Here is a 17852-nt window from a genome sequence, read left to right on the forward strand (position 1 = left end):
ATAACAAAATACCTACTGGTTTAGAAGGATAATGATTTAATAGTGTTATAGTTTCACTAATCTCAGAAAAACTAAAGAGAGAAATAGCAAATACGTATGGAGAGGAGGCAGTACCCTGTTATGACTCTCAGCAGAGAGAGGCCTGTGCATCTTCAGCACAACATGGTTAAACAAAAAAAAACACCAACCCTTTATTTTGGACACATTTGTAATCTTAAAATTACTTGTGAAGGATGAGAGTTGTATCCTAATCATTCATGCAGAGGCACTCCATGGCCGCAAGCTCATGTAAGAGAACCCTCTCACAGTCTTGTTGCACTGAGAGCTATTGCAGTCATGTAAGGGATCCTCTCACAAGTGGAAAAGTCCTTGCATGAGCACAATTCTTTCTCTAAAGAAAAGGAGCTTGTGACCATGGAGTGCTTCTGTGGGAACAGTTAGGATACAACCCAGTATAAATTAGTGGTTTATGTGACTAGCAGTGCAACTCTAGGCACCTTTACTCAGACATAAGTCCTACTGAGTTCAGTGTATATGTAGGATTGCTGCTTGAGGTTGGAGTAAACCGCATTGAGCTCATTGGGACTGACCTTTGAGTAAACATGCCCAGGATTGTGCTGGATATTTCTTTTCAGACTGCATGTCAAATTTAAAAGAACCTTCCAGATTCCAGAAGAATAAGAATAGGTTTCTTACTCCTGCATCATATTCAGTGAGACCAAGTGAATTTTGCTTGAGTTTGGAACATGTGCATGTATGTGCATGTCGATGTTTTAATAGCAGCCCTCTTGGTGCTTGAAACCAGAGGTTGTGAGTCTAATTTCTTTCTATTTCTTTGAAAATGACAACTAGCCACATTAAACTTTCCATTTTTCAGCTTAAGCATACAAGGTCCAGAGCTGGCTGGGCCTGGAGTATCAGCCGTGCAGAACAGGCAAGGCTATTGCAACTGTTGCCATGTACACTACAGTAATCTTGAACAGGTATGAAAGTTACTCTGTAAGGACTTGAGACCTCAATGCTCATAATGGAAACCTCTGGTTTATGTTATGTATAGAAGGAATTGATTAGTTTCTAATTTTCTCAGATGAATGAAAAAGTTGGAAGATAAAGAATGGGAGGGTTTAGCTCATGAACACAGTCTCTCCCCTAACCCCCCCCTTTCGAGCTTGAAGTTGATTGAGGTGATACATCTATATGGCCAAACGGTGGTTCCGTGTGTGTGTGTGTGTGTGTGTGTGTGTGTGTGTGTGAGAAAATTAATGAATTAAAATATATGCAGTGGGGTGCACTAGAGATCTGCCCAAAACACAGGCAGGTCCTGCTCCACCAATCAGCCTTAGTCCCCTCCTCACTGCTATCACTATCATTGCAGTCACAATTCTTGGCCTGGACTCAAGCTGTTGGGGAGAAGCTCTAATCAGCTGCACTGCATGCTACTCTGTCCCCTGCCCAATATGGCTAGCAGAAGAGAATGGGAGATTCAAGGCGAGGAGAGCTGGTCTTGTGGTAGCAAGCATGACTTTTCCCCATAGCTAAGCAGGGTCTGCCCTGGTTGCATCTGAATGGGAGACTTGATGTGTGAGCACTGCAAGATATTCCCCTCAGGGGATGGAGCCACTCTGGGAAGAGGAGAAGGTTTCAAGTTCCCTCCCTGGCTTCTCCAAGATAGGGCTGAGAGAGATTCCTGCCTGCAACCTTGGAGAAGCTGCTGCCAGTCTGTGAAGACAATACTGAGCTAGATAGACCAATGGTCTGACTCAGTATATGGCAGCTTCCTGTGTTCCTATGGGTACTCAGCCAGTCAAATCTTATCAAGAAGATCATCTGCCCCAAAGCTGTTAAAGGGGGGAGAGTATGGTAGACTAAGAGGATAGCCACCATGTCAAGATTCTCCTTATCTATCTCTGGGATACCTGTGTTCCCATTCAGAAAGCACTAACTAGAGATGAAAAACATATGAGATGTAACAAAAGGCTTTCCTAAGCCTCAGGAAAAAGAATTCACTGGCCAAGGGGGAAAGGATGCATAGTCTCCCACTACTTCCTCTCCAGTATCCATTCTACAGCTCCTGTTGCTATGTTCTTCCCTTACTCCTCAACTCAGGGTTGTGTAGCCCTGCCTTAATTGTAGCTATTTCAAAGCCTCATTACTATTCCTAAACCACTATTTTCCCTCAGTCAAATGCTGTATCTTTTCTTTTTCCACTCCCAGTCTTAATGACCCTCTTCCTCCTATCAGTTTTCCTTGGTTCTGCTGTTTGGCTGGGAGAGGGAAAAGAAGAGGAATTATCTATGGCATACTTATCACACATAGACATTACTAGCATCTCTTAAATACTTTTTCTGTTCACTTTCCATAACTGAGCAGCATCACTAGAATGATTGGGAGTTACTCTTGATCTTGGTATTTTAATGAAGACACTAGTCCTTTTTGGATAGCTTTCCTGAATATGTCAGCAAGTGAGCTGTCCCAAACAGTATCATACTGGAGGAGTGGGAATTAATTATTTCGAATAAATAAATATACCAAACTTCTTTTTCCCTCCCTATTCAGCATGTGTTCAGTTCGCAGCATAGACACTTTGCCACTTACTGTAGGAATCGTATGGATACAACTAGCCTGATGGAGCGTTTCCTGCAAGATGTTCTGCAGCATCATCCCTACAGATACCACGATAACAGGTAGAATATCCAATTAGTGGCTTATCTGACTACTTTGTAATATATTCGCAGTGTAATATGTTAAGTAGGAAAAGGTTGGATTTGCAGCACTTCTAGCCATCTGGAAAAGGAAGTTTACCAGGAGGAAACTTTGAGAGGCAGGCTTCAAAACAGAGAATTTTATTTGGCATGACAATAGCTAAATAACCACAACCTTTAATTTGAACCTAATAATGATCGTGGTCAGTATAAATATTTTAAATAAATAATAAATAAATAGCGTGGATCCCAACTAGTATTTGCACGAGCAGAATGGCACTTCTGCTCATTCAAGAAGGGACGGGTTGGGATTTCCACCTACAGCGTGCCCCCCCCCCCCCCCGCTACACACACACCATCAGCAGCCCCCTGCACTATACTCCATACTGTTTGTGAGGATCTGCTAACCTTTACGATCAGCATTTGGGGGCTGCTGGAGACTGCAGGATGGAGGTGGGGTGGGAAAGCCCCATTTTGGATTCAAACCAATGTACTTAATACCTTTGCCATTATTATTTTTGTCTTTAACCGTCTCATAATATTTGCGCTGTATTAATCAGTAAGATTGTGGACAGGTGACATAAATGATAAGCAGGGTATTAAAATTGCAACACCATAACAGCTCATATATTTTGCAATATGATATCTTCATATCTTTCATTGCAAACAATTAGAAATGTGGCTCTAAACTGTGAGGCAAGGTGCACACAGTATGGGTGCAGGAGATGCAAGTGTGTCACTGGAGTTAGGGGAAGCAAAGCATCTGTGAGCTAGCTAATAGGAATACATTTGGGGATCAGGACTGCATCCTTCATGTCGGTTTGTATATATGCCTCCAGAATTAATAATGTAAAGTATCTTTTAACAGAGCTATAACTTGAATGTGTTCAGTAATAGACATTGGGAGATGCTTGTGTATATGGCCTCAACTTGCTATTTATGTATTACTGTTCAGATATGGGGTTCTTTTTAATTATAATTTTGTATGAGGAATGGTTGAAAACTACTTTTTTATGGAAGAAAAATTAAGAAGACTTTAAGAGCAAACAAGGCGTAGTGTACCAGCAAACTCAAACATTCCCAGATTCCTTCATGTATTCTCTGGGGTTTTTCAGTTTTTTAGGCAAGACATTCTTTCAAAGATATCTGGAAGGAATGGCTTGGCAGAGATTTTGAGATCCAGGTTAAAGCCAACAAAGATGATGTAGGAATTTTGGTGTGAGAAACGAAGATTGAGTCTATGATTCTGTTTGGGAGTACTGAATCATGTTCAGATATATTCGTTCCCCTGTGGAAGAAGGGTTTAACATCTTTGAACTGGTGTAAATGCAAGTGTTTTTGGAGCAGAAAACTGTATAAAGAAGCAAGTTAAAATGAATTGCAGAAGCAGAATGGAATGGAACATAAAATTCAAAAAATGATTAGGAGTGTGAGGCTGGGAAGAAGCACACAATCTATATGGAGCAGCAGCAGACATCAGCAAAAGTGAAAGAAGCATGAAGTACACGTGCCAGCCACTTCTAGTATTATGCTGACTGGGGCAGCAAGAGGATATACAGCCGCCCCGTGCCAGTGGTTTTGACACCAGTGGCGGCCGGGGAAACATGTCGGGGGGGGGGTAAAAACATCCTCCCTGTGCCTTAAAGCAATTTCCCCACCCTCCCGGGAGGGTGGGAACTAGTTCCGTGCACATCCCTATTGGCTGCTGCTCAGTGGAGGCACCCTGGACACCTTAGTTGAGCGTGGCCAATGACACTGCCCCCCCCCCCCCCCCACCGTGCTTTCATCTCCTGCTCTGGAGCAGGGAAGGAGAGCACTGCTGCTCAGTGGAGTTGTCGTGGGTGCCATGGCCAAGCAGAGAATAAGGAAGCAGGAAAGCAACACATAGGGCTGGCTGGTTTTCGAAGGTGTTCTGTGTGCCATGGCAGTCCAGTCACCAAGTGACTGCAGCCTTCCTTACCATCATGAAACTGGGGAGGGGGTAGGGATCACCATGCAGCTGCCAGAATGATCCTCGCCCTCCTTTCACATGACGAAACAAGAGGCCAAAAATGTAGGTCTGGCTGGCAACTGAGTTGGAGAGGAGGAGGACAAAGAAAGTTGGCTCCTGTTTTGACCCCCTTTCCTCTGAAGCTTGAGTGGGGGCCCAGGTTGCCAAGCACTTGGCAGGCCACAAAATGTGCCTCTCAGGTGGCATTCAGTGTGGCAGGTCACAAGTTGTGCAGGCCTGACCTAGAGGCTAGTTGGGTTTGATATAAACCAAAGTGACCCCAAGCTTTGGTGGAAGAACAGTTTTGAAGCTGGGATTCAGGACTTCTCTTTTTCTTTTTCTTTTGACTTTCAAAGTCTGTCAAAAGCCCAGTCCCATCTGAGTCTCAACTATGAGGTCAGAGCTGGTACTTCTTAATAATCAACTCCTGGGGTGAAATAAACACCTGACTATTCTAGGTTAGCTATAATCACATCACTCACATGTGGCAGCCATGAGCCAAGGAGTAGGTCATTCTAATGAGTGCAGACTAAAATAGTATTTTGCTCTGGTACCTGATATATTATTTATAAAAGTTAGTGTAGAGTGTTTTATTACTGTGTGTTTTATCCATTATGCTTTTATGTTATGCGCTGTATTGATGCGAGGGAGGGCATTTCTGCTCTTTCATACTGCTGAGGTTTTCCTTTTTGAAGATAGCCCATTAATTCTTATACTACAGGATGCTGCCAGAACATATGGAACATTCTTCAGCCCCTTAAAAAATTGATATTCCATTAACTGATACAGTTTATCGGGGACCTAAGTCTGAGAGATGCAAAGTGTCATGGGTCCAGAGAGTGTTCTTGGTGACCCTATATGCTTGGTACTCTTGGAACACTGGTTTGTCTTTTTAACTTGCAAGCAAAATGAACCAAGCCAGTTATCCTGCTGAAGCCTGGTTCCAGGTAGCTGCTGTGACCCTATGTGTTTCTTTATCGATGGATGAGTAGGAACTCATAGGAAGGCACCCACATAGTATAGCTGGTGTAGATCTGTGCCAGGGAGTCTTAAACTTAAACCTTTTGTACCTGTGGGACCCCCACCCCAGATCCTCATTGACCCCTCACTCCAATTATATATTTTCATAAGGTAAAAAAATGGAGGGGGGTGGGAATAACTACTTAGGATAATTGTTTTCAATAAAATAACACTCACTTACCAGGAAAACTTTTATTCTTACTCAGCAGAAAGTAGATTAAATTCAGTGCTGCAAAGATTTTTCCACAGCCCACTGGAAAAGTCCATGGACCTTAAGGGGTCCATGGACCTTAAGTTAAGTACCTTATTTATGCAGGCATTTATTATTTGAATCTATCACACATCATACCCTTATTATATAATTTTAAAGTTATATCTGGCAAAGCTGATTCTGATTCTGGCTAGGGTTAGAACACAGAAAGAAACCATTACATAAAAGTAAAATCCATGAGGAAAATTGAATTCAGACATATGAAAACAGCATAAAGGTGAAGTGTCCCGTCAAGTCGGTGTCAATTCCTAGCGACCACAGAGCCCTGTGATTTTTCTTTGATAGAATACAGAGGGGTTTGCCATTGCCATCTCCTGTGCAGTATGAGATGATGCCTTTCAGCATCTTTCTACATCGCTGCAGCCCAATATAGATGTTTCCCATAGTCTGGGAAACATACTAGCGGGGATTACTAATGCAAAATCCAGCTGTGCCTGTGCAGACAATCAACTGCATATGTCCAAGGCCAAGAGGAGAAAAGAGACCTCCTCCTTGCCCCAGATAAATAATTGCTATATCAAGGTCAAAAGCCATTTCAACTAGACTAAAGTCTCAACTCTTCATGTAGAAACGACACTTCTCCAGAATCTTACGATATTTGAGTTTAACAATGAACTTGTGTATCTGACCATTGAAGGGAGCTGGAAAATAGGGTGACCAGTTGAGAACCTTGTTAACTAAATTAGTACACATCACTATGGGTGTTGATTCAGATGACAACTGAAAACCTCAAGTTTAGTTGACAGAAAAGGTCAGAAATAAGTGAGAATCTTTTCACTACTCAGCTGTGAATGAAGAACTGCAGAATCTATATGAAAACTGTATATAGATTTTTAGATGAGATGGCTACCAGATTCATATACATAAGATAGGCATATTTGTTGTGCACAGACTGATTTTTCTCAATTTGGTCCAAATACAGTCTGAACTGTGGCAGATTTGTGTCAAACCAGCTCTTGCACATCCCTATATTCATATTTCCGTTGCAGAATGACTACCATAATCGAAATAGAAATTGATGTCCATACATTGTGTATCAATCTGTATTCTTTGATATAGTTTTTGGCTGTTCAGTGTAGTGTGTTTTGCAGTCTGTTTATGTATAGAATATGATCTTGAGATTAGTGTATTTGTGTATGTTTAGAAATCTTGCTTATTTTTTATTCTGCCTTTCTGTAAATTAAAATCAAGGTTGCTTACAAACACTGAGCTATTCAGATAGCATGTTTAATTTTATAATGTAAAGACATGACAAATGTGTTTTCCTTCTTCTGAATGAAAGCACGCTCTGATGGTCACAGGCAGCTGGTAGCTGCATTATTACATTAAGCTTCCCTGCAGCAAAGAGCTACCAAGTGGCTGTTGTAACTAAGGCTGTCAGAATGAAGGCTCGTGTTCTTTCTTTTATTTGTGCTGTCCCCAAAGGTCCTTCCCCAATACTTTAGTAGCTCGGAAGAGCGTTAATCAATGTGGTAAAGGTTCTTGGCACTAGAAGTAGTTCTGGGAATAGTACTGCAGTCTCTCTTATGCAGCAGAATTTCAAAGCTTTCCTCCTTTCCCCTACCATATTATACAATTACATTAATGGGATTTAATGAAAACAACATAACTGTCCATGACATTTAGAGTTCAAACCTGTAAGTTGTAATAAAATAGTGCTTTTGTTGGTGGCCCAATTTGGCTTGTAACCGTAGTGATACTTGTACTGATTTGGGTATTTTCTGCTTAGCTATTCTTGTGGCTCTTAACCCCTTAGTTGCAAATCTTGTCTTAATGTTAAGTGGCTTTACAATATTTATGTGGAGTTTTTTTCTCCCCCCCCCCTTCCATAGACCAACTTATGATGATGTGCCATTCATCCCTGTGAGCAAGGAGGGAGCTGGGGAGTCTCCTCTTTCAGTGGAAGTGTTGGAGAAAGAGAGCGCTACAAGCAGTGGGGAAGAACCAAGCATTGACAGCGGATTTACTGCTGAGTCTGGCTGTCCTGCTTCCCAGAGATCACAGGAGGAACTGAAGGAGACGTATTTGCCACTAACACCTACCCAAAACCTAGAAAAAGAACAAGAACACAATCTAGGAACTTCACAGCAAACTATGGGCATCTCCCATTGTACAAAAAACGTGATTCAGGCTGAAGGGGCTATGATTAATGATAGTAGCCATGAAGACCCATTTAGTGCTGTAAACCTTTCACTCCATCCATTACCTGTTAGCCACTCACCATCCACCCCTCATGTCCTTGCAAAAAACAATAGATATTCAGTAGTACCAGATTTGGTTTCAAATAAGTGTGAACAAAGCAAGCAGGGTATATGCCATCAAGCTGGATTACTGAATCCAAATTTGAGTTCCTTTTTGCAGCCAGCCCAGTCAGTAACTGTTTCACTTTCACACGAGAGTCCTGTCGGTAGTCAAGGTAACTCTTTAATCTCAGGTCAGCTTCTTTTCAAACAAGATGGCTTACAACCTCAGGAGGAAACTCAGCTATTCGACACCTGTCTCAGGGACACTAGCAACCCTGTGGGTAGCAGCAGCTCCCTCACTTTTAGAGCAGCTTCCCAGTTAGCAGGGGGGAAAGAAAGTAAGTTGGGTAGAAGTGTTGAAACTTCCGTAGATGAAATAATTGAAGACATCATTCTGAAATATTGCTATGGAACTCTCCCCAAAGAGTTGCCTTGCAAAGCTGAAGAGACGAATTCTTGTGTAAATATCCTGTCACTTCTGGACCACAGTAGTCTGCATGGCTCAGACATTAGTTTTGATTGTGATGCAGCGGTTCCGTCAGGGACAGTCTTGCCCCAGGCAACGGTTAAAAATCTAGAACTTCTTAAAAAGGTCCAGGTAAATCTACGAGATGAGAACTACGGCAGCCAGCTTAGTTCCATTCTTAAAAACAGCTCAGTGCAGCAAGCCGTAGAAGGGGGAAAGGATGGGCCAGTTCATAATAAGGAGCCAGTTCTTCCCGCTCTGCCCCACGTGCCTCCTTCCTTTGTAGGAAAGACATGGTCCCAGATCATGTATGAAGACGATATGAAAATAGAAGCCCTTGTGCGGGATTTCAGGGAAGGCCGCTTCCGCTGCCACTTTGATACAGAGTCTTTGGCGAATTGCGCAAGGAGGAGAAAGAAAAGGCAGAAAGATGAAGTGGGCAGCAGTGCAATTGTAGAGAACAACACCGAGACTGTACCAGCTCCAGGGCTGCCAGGATTTACTGATATATTAAGTGGTGGCTCTGACTTCAGCAACTTGTCTGTCACCTCAGAAACACAACACATTCAAGAATCAACAAAGAGGCCTAAAAAAAGGACTTGGCGCCTGGCTTCGAGATGCCAAGTAGTCAAGGTTAGCCATGGAACCCAAACCAGCGTAGTGCACTATCCAGTTGTGAAACAAAAAATCATTAGAAAAGACCATGAGCCACTCGACCAGCAACCTAACTTCCTTTGGTCAGACAATGAGAAGACTCCAAACATGAAAACAAGACTATGTGCCCTCAAACTTCCTGAATCTTATACCAAAATTATGAGCCCTTTGCAGCCCCAAACAATGGTCTATGTTCTCTCTTGTCCAGAGAGGAAACAGTTTAGGAGCAAAGCTGCAGACATTCCCAAAATGAGGAGAAGTCACAACTCCACAGAGAGTAAGGATTCTGTACGGTACAGATACAAACAGTGTTCTATTAAGTATTATGACCCATTGACTAATCGAGTTTTAAAAACACCTCCCAAAAGCAGAGTGGGGGGAAAGACAAAGAAGCCTCCACATGTCCGGCAGCTATTCAGGAGTCTCAGCCTTGATGCAAACAGGAAGAAACAAACTGATGGACAGTATGAATGCGTGCCACCAAAGCCCTTCAATTCACCAGAATTCCACAGTTCATCAGCATCTTTCATGCCAGATCCAGTTAAAGAGAATGATATGAATTCAAGTCATAAAACAGATGCATCTTCTATTTCCACAGAAAGATCAGAATGCCTGGTATGTAGCAATTCAGAGAAGTCCTGTAAACACTTGGTTCTTTCACCACTGAACTCTCGCCAGTCACAGCAGAAAAGTGACTTTGGATTAACTCCATTTAACAGAAAGGAAGTCCAACCTCCGTTGAAGTCACTTGAGGCAGACTGTTTGGAAAAAGGCAATTCAAAGGGGATGTGGCAGAGGGGAAAAGGCAGTAATCAAGAGCCAGGTTTTTCCAAAAAAGCTTCAGGAGCAGCTTTTGTAAGGCACAGCCTTGTTAGGAAAAGCCGTAGGAAACAACCATCCAGGACAACAGCCCAGCAAAAGGTCGGGAGGAGGAGGAGAAAAATGTCTTGTGCCCTGAAATCCTCTGCCATGTCTGCTTCCAGGCACCAAACAAAGAAAGCTACTGTAAGAAAGCACCTTAAGAAAGAAAAATCTGATAAAATATTAAAGATAACGAGGAAGCCAAAAAGGACTTTTCTGAACACGACAGCTCTCATGGGCATCCCTGAAAAGAGGCAAAGGGGCACTGCGAGGGCCTCTTCCAATGTCAAGAAATGGGAGATGAATGGAGACAAGAGTCTCCTTTGCACTGTGAAATGAATGTTGCCCAGACCATATGCTCTTGGATTCTGTCTTGCCTAAGAGGCTGCCAAGAACAGGCTGAATGAAGAAGAATGTTCAGAGGGGTTTTTTTTTGTTTGTTTTTTAATGTACCAGATTTGCAATGGAATAAGCTCCAGGTCTAACAATAAGCCCTTATACCTACAAACTGTTCATGCTGTTATTATGTGGGCACACTGTACATTGCACTGTTCTATTATGTACACGTTATGTGTATTTTGTTTGTTGAAAGCACTAAAGGCCCTGTTCTAGGCTTCCACACGTCACGGCATAAAAATATTGAACTTGAACTGGATATTAGTCTACTCTACTAAAATGTAGTGTATTACATTGCAAAAGTTGATACATTTGCCCTATACATAAGACTGTTTTCTTGCCCATCAAACAAACAAATCCTCCCCACAGTGGCTTGTATCCAAAGATTTTGCTATCCAAGCAGAGACCATTTCTGCTCTTGTGGAAAAGGGAGACCACCAATTGCTCTCCCCTTGTTTGCACCCCTCCTCACCTTCTAGTGGAAGGTCCTTGTTCCTCTGCAGCCCGTTTTGGTGGGTCTGCAAATGGGAAAGGTGAAATCAGGGGAGGGGTGCATACCACCCCTCGGTGTTTGCAGAAGTGCTTTCAACTTGCACTGCAGGAAATTTAGGTTCAAGTCAATAACTGTTAGTTAGAAATTAAAGGAAATGAATACAATTCAAACAAAGTGCTATTTGTAGACAGAAATATAAGCCTAGTACAAAGTTTGCAAGATTATTCCTGCTCTTCTTCCCATCCCCATCATGTCAAATTTATCTCTGTCGATGTAAACAAGAGCACCAGGGACGATCACGGTAGAAAATAGGCTGAAAAGAGGACTGTCTTTTTGTAACCCTTCATGCTCTTTGCATCAAAAATGGATCTATAGGCACTTGGACCACACAAAACTCAGAATGCTGCACCTAAGCAATATTTCTAACCTTTGATTCTCATTGAAATTAAACATGCATAGGCATTTTGAAAGGATGAATGCTAGTTATATCTGGTTTCCCCAGCAGCTCAGAGTATAGTTGTGAAAGTAATTGAAAATAATTCCAACAAGCAAATTAAAACTATTCAGGATAAACAGTTCTGAAAGACATTACTCCACATTTAAGTCAAAATAGATAGACAAATCTTGGTTCAAGAAATAACATTGTAGAGGTTTTTTGAAGTTGTAAATCAGTGATTGGCACTGTTCTTAATTGGTTCAAATGTAGCATCTCTATTGATTTACTAGCAGACATCAACGATTACAGAAATACCTAAATGTTTTATAAACAAATATCCATTATAATTTACATGGAATTCAAATGGATTTGTAAAACAATGGCTGATTTTCTAACTAAGGGAGTGTTACCACTGTGGGAAGATATGAAGCAGTGTGGAGAGGTTTCAGAGTGCCGGAGGGTGTGTGTGTGTGGGGGGATTCCCCTCATTTCTGTTTCCTTCAGAAATGCCCTGAAGGCTGTTTTTCAGGTAGTGTGGGGCATTTCTGGGAGAAGCAGAGATCAGAGAAAATTACCTGCCCCCCAGCACTGCACAGCTAAGAGAGCACTCTGCAGCACTGGCACGATTTTCCAGTGCAATGCTTTCTCCTTAGTTAGGAAGCTGACCAGTGTCTCTTTTCTGGGGGAAAACCTTTTACCCATGGGAATGAATGTTTATACTGTGTTCTACATCACTTGTTATTAGGACATTGTTTTCATGTGAACTGCAGTAGCCGGTTAATATTAGTGCCTCCCATCATTTGATACTATAATACAAAAGTGATTTGTAGAACAGAAGTTCTTAAACTGATAATTTTTATAACAAAGCTACTTTATAAATAAAGGTTTTAATGCAAAGCAGTCTTTTTAAAAAGCAAGTTTACATTTCAAAGCAAAATTTTATGATCGGTTAGCACTGACAGATTTTGAGTTAGCCTATTGTTATGAATAAAAGAGTGTCCTTCCTACTTAATGTGCTGGTTCAAATTTTTTTTTAAAAACACACAATCCTGTATAAGTGCAAGTATAATTTGCTCTGTTCATAAAAGTTAATGAACATTTGGATTGAGTGTATTTGTACATGTGTCTGGCAGGCACTCAAGAGTTGTGCTGTTTTCAAGTGCTCCCATTTTTCTTCACAACTCAAGATGCATAGGGTACATACTGTTTTTAGTACATACTAAAAATTTAAAACTCTTAAACTTGTTTGCATATCTGCATGAAAGTCTTTTTTTTGTAAATAGGGTCTTCAAGAATTATTTTTTAAAAAAAGAAAATGGCTATATTTAAGAAAAATTTAATAATTATATTTTTTCTTTTAAAACAATTATGATATCTTATTTTTTGTAAAGTAAAGGGCTTAGAATGGAAATCGGGGAAAACTGTTTCTGAAAGTATAAAAAATAAATAAATCTACAGTTTGTTGTTACTTCTGTATATGCCTTTCCCATGACTGTTAAAATATGTTTTCTGTATATACTTTGATCAAAAGAAAGTTAAGGAGACTGTGACATTTTGGTTATTTGTGTATTTTATCAAGTGGATTAATGTGCATGTTTTAACTTATTAATACCCAGCCGAAGCCTATGGATAAGGGTAAACTAAAAATATGAATAAATCGGCCAGAATCCAAATGATGCTGTGTGGACACCCATGCACTTTCATATGCCACTGAGGGGCATACCTATTTCCTATTCTGACTAGGACTGAGTGACACGTTCATTTCTATTTCCAACTAGTTGCCAAGTTTCAAGTGTTGAACTGCCTCCTCAGAGTCAACATGGGGAAGAAGTAAGCTTTCTGGTTGAGGGCTTAAGAGAGTGGAGGCCATTTTCTTCTTGGCTTGAGGGTCTTTGCTGTTGACTCTGCCCCCACCAGGCTGCAGATTAGAGGAAGCGGACATAGCCAAGCTCTTCTCTCAGTTGGCCAGGTGTCATAGTCTGCCCCCGCCAGGGCGCTTTCCAGATTAGACTCGGCAACAGGGTCACATCATATCTCGGAAGTGTGTTTCCACACTTCCTGCGTTGTGACACCACAGTCCCTATGTGGACATCAGGGTGCTGTTCATATTTGCAATGCCTTGTTTCAAAATTAATTGCTGCAATGTAGAGCTTGGACGTCATATATCCAGCATTAAAAATTTGCTGTTTTTTCAGGTTGTTAGTTACCGTGAGACTGCTCCCCCTGCTGTCTACGTATTGGATGGGCCTTGCCTGAATGGAGGCATTTTGCTGCTAGTCTGGAAAGTGCCCAGGCTCTTCTCCTTGACCTGCCAGGCACCACACCTTTGCACCCAGACTCTGCCCTTTTGTGTCTTGGAGTCTGGATCTCAGAAGACCAGGTAGCAACCGCACTAGAGGCAGTTCTGAAGAATCCTCCAAGTGTTGGGAACAGTATTCAGGGGAAGTTGGGTGCTGAAGAATGAAAAGTTCAGTGTGCATGCAAAATATGCTGAGGAGTTCTGTGTGCATGCAGAAATTCCACATATTGTACAACTCTCTATATCCTGGCCATAAATGTTAAAGGGATAATTTTTAGAATTATTCTAAAAACAGAATAGAATTGCCAAAGAAATATTTGTATAATATTTTATAGAACCTGGATGATAATAATGCTTTACATGTCATAATTAAGGTTTTGCCTGAGAAACCAATGTATCGCATCCTGAAATCCTACCATGAGCTCCAAGGCCTCACTGAAAATGGCTGCTAGACTGTGCTATCTTTACAACAGTAAAGTTGTGCATAGTGGTTGGAGTGTTGGACTAGGACTGAGAAGACCCGAGTTTGAATCCCCATTCAACCATGAAACTCACTGGGTGACTCTGGGCCAGTCATGTATCTCTCAGCTTGACCTACCTCACAGGGTTGTTGTGAGGATAAAAATAAGCATGAGCTCCTTGGAGGCAGAACAGGATATGAATGTAAAAACAAAAAAAAAGTACTCCCATTCTGCACCTTGTTTTGCTGGGGAAAGCATGTGGCATACTTGTACTTAAATCTTGAAGAGACCCTTGAAAGTTTCAGTACATTTGCCACTCAGATGAGTTTGCAAGCAAAATAAAACTGCAGGAATAATAGAAATATTTCAATTTCCAAAACAGGCTAACACCAGATTAGTGAAGTGCAAGGTCAAGGAGGCTCCGTGGGGATATGCTGGGACTCCTCATGCAACTCCTCCGATTCTCTGCCCTGCGCATGTGCTGTTGTGCCTCAGGCCTAATATTTCTGAATGCTGTCCATGCTCTGGAAGTACTCTGCAAGATCAGAAAGACTTTGCTGACCCTCAGCCATGTGTTTCTGAACTTGCAGGGCACTTATAGAGCACAAACGGCACTCTGGAGCTGTAGCAGCACAGCGGAGGAGGACTGGGAGTTGTGCAAGGGCTTGAAACACGTGCATATTTTAATAATATTTAAATGGATTTTAAATGAGTTTTATGTTAATATTTTAACTGGTTTTAATTTTTGTGTCAATATTTTGAATGGTTTTACTTTTGATTGTGAGCTGCCCGGAACCATTTTTACATGGGCAGTATATAAAAAAATAAATAAATAAATGCTGTTAGAATGTCAGCCAGTGGATGGTAGATCCAGAGAGGCACAATTCAGCCTGTACAGAATAGCATGATTCTTACTAATTACAATCAGGGCTAGATTGCAACAAAAGCTGATTCGAACACTTTTCTCAATACAATATATAATTGTCAAACATCTCTGGTTCCCCCATCCCCACATTTTTTTTACAAAATGTTTCACCAGTGTAAAAATAGGGCTCCCTCCCTCCCATCAGATTTTAATTTTCTTCTATTCCTTCTTGATTATTATTATTTACTATCACCAGTTCTTTTTTATAAAATGTCAAAGTATCCACTATTCTGCTGCTAGCTTACTTAAAGCCATAGGTCATAAAAGCTGCAGTCTGACGACACTCAGGGCTGGTTTAGCTTTTTGTGAACTTGGGCACAAAAGGTTTAAAGATCAAAATGCATGAGTAGTTTTTCCCATTGTTATTGGTGTGTGTGTGTGTGTGTTTAAAAAGCTAGATTTCCCTGTAGTAAATATGGAAGCAGGAGTTAAAGCTCCTGTCCACTGCTTTTGCATTCTACTGCAGAGAGCCCCTCCACTTTTGTGCAATCACATCATTCACAATTACTGCATGCACACGTACTCACTCAGATAAATTGCACCAAAGGTGTGGGTTTTTAAAAAAAATTATAGTGTGAACTGAATACAAATTAACTTAGGCTTATGAGAATGACAGCAAAATGTGTTTTGGGATGAGGATGCCAGTTAATGAAACTGGTCTCTAATAGTTACTCACATTTCAACATGTGTGCCATAATGTTGAATAAGGTATTGTTCCAACTTGACAGAAATTATTAAACTTGGTTGTTGACTGCAGTCAAGTCATAAGTACTCACTGTGCGGTGGAAAAGACAGCCTGAGTCTTATGGTCAAAATCTGGGATCTGGCAAGTCTAATATGTTTAATATCTTCACTGTTTAATAGTAAACATGACTTGAAAGAGCAAGTTTTATTTTTGTGTATTTTCTCTTTCTGTCATCTGTATCTGAGTGACTCCTTGTTTGCATATTCTGCCAAACATTTCCACTGATTCAATAAATGGGACTATCTGAATAATGAATTTTCCAAACTGTATCATAAGCTTGTAATTACTGAAAGCTAACTGATAAAAATAAGCTGGATCCAAAAGAGGGAAATAAAAGAAAGCGGATTTAACCAATATGTAGCACAGGAAGAACTATGCATTGCATGAACAAAATTGGTTGTAAGTCATGTCTCAAAATCATCCTTGCTTTCTATTTATAGGCAAGCATTTGCAGAATTTAAGGGTTTTTTCTCTTTTGCTTGTAATGTTTTACACGTATAAATCTTATTCCTTTAAAAAACACTGAAAGAAACTAAATTTTCTTTTAATACAATAAAGGTTGGATTTGGTATTATGTAATTGGTTTGGTTTTCTTTCTTTTAACTGCCAGAATGTGATTAATTTCTTTGTCAGCACCAGTGTGAAAAAAACCTGCAATTTGTACAAAACCTTGAATAACCGAGCCTACCTTAGAGAAGACGTTGCCCCATAACTCTGCTATAATTAGTCCAGGTAGCTCTCCTCCCATTTTACAATTGCATAATAGCCCTATGGGACCTGCAGCAGTTGTTTATGTAGAAAGCTTAACACTGGGAAATACCTAGATGTGTTTCTAGTTCTTTAAATGATTGTTTGTACCTGGAACCCAGGACAAAGTCTGTTCTGCCTTCAACCTTGGGTCTGAAATTACCCACTGGCCACAACTTTGAAACTTGACCTTTTGTTATTTCTGTAAACCAGGAAACATTTAGCCATGCAACAGGAATGGCATTGTGAAATAGGATGTTTCAAACATTGATGGTGCTCTGTCAAATATCACTGGAGCACAGAAGAATTCTTCGAAGCTGAACCCAAATAAAGCAATTCTAGCTCTGTTTTGCATTTGTCTACTACTTTTTAAAAAACTATATTCCAACAAAGAAAATGGTCCCTGTAACAGAATAGCTCTATAATTTTAAGGTTTCAGAAGAGCATTGGCTGAGAGAAGGGTTGGTATCAATTTGGTGTCATCTTTATCCTCAGACAATTATCAGGCATGTAAAGGCCCAACTAGATGTTGCATAAGAAACAGGGGTGTTGCAAGGTTGGAGTGGGCCCAGAGATAAGATTTTAAAATGGCTCCCCCCTCACTGAAGCTCAGCTCATGAAGTAAAGAAATTCTTAAATGAGGCTGAAGTGGTAACAAAAAGCAGAGAGTGTGTGTGTGTGTGTATATATATATATATACACACACACACACGTGCGCCACAATAGAGCATCATCCTAAATTACTTTTTTAAAAGTTTTGTAAACTGTGGACAATGCAAGTCATTTAATGGTACTAGAGAAAGACATGCTGTTCTGGTAGCTCCAGGTCTTAACACTCACATCAGTTTTGGAGGATGAATACAACTGAAGGAAGCCCCGGGGGCGTGGCTGGGGGAGTCAGTCATGTGACTTGCCTCTGGGCAGCCTCCAAGGCAGTGGGCCCCCAGACAACTGTCTCCCCTTCCCCTATTATAGTTATGCCCCTGATAAGAAACATGCACAAGAACCTCCTGATGGTTGTCTTTAAATGCAAAACAACTGCAGATGGCTGCAAATTTGCCTGGAAATGTGAGGCGGAGGTTGCTTAATTCTTTCCCCTTGGAATTATTTATTCCCAATTAGCCTTGCTTGGCCAGAGCTTAG

At 41.0% G+C, this 17852-nt stretch overlaps 1 protein-coding gene across 5 annotated transcripts in view; it reads left to right on the plus strand.

Annotated features, from left to right (window-relative positions):
• The window catches only part of ZDBF2 (zinc finger DBF-type containing 2), a 33087-nt gene extending 16551 nt beyond the window's left edge, over positions 1-16536 (plus strand). For all 5 annotated transcript variants that reach the window (XM_053284128.1, XM_053284129.1, XM_053284127.1 and 2 more), the window contains 3 exons: positions 878-983; positions 2557-2684; positions 7816-16536. In XM_053284128.1, coding sequence (XP_053140103.1) covers positions 878-983; positions 2557-2684; positions 7816-10546 — 2965 coding nt within the window. In that variant the 3' untranslated portion in view covers positions 10547-16536. The remainder of the gene's footprint in view (positions 1-877; positions 984-2556; positions 2685-7815) is intronic.
• Positions 16537-17852: the final 1316 nt, after the last annotated feature.

Source organism: Hemicordylus capensis, chromosome 1 (genome assembly GCF_027244095.1).
Source record: "Hemicordylus capensis ecotype Gifberg chromosome 1, rHemCap1.1.pri, whole genome shotgun sequence".
Lineage (NCBI taxonomy): Eukaryota > Metazoa > Chordata > Lepidosauria > Squamata > Cordylidae > Hemicordylus > Hemicordylus capensis.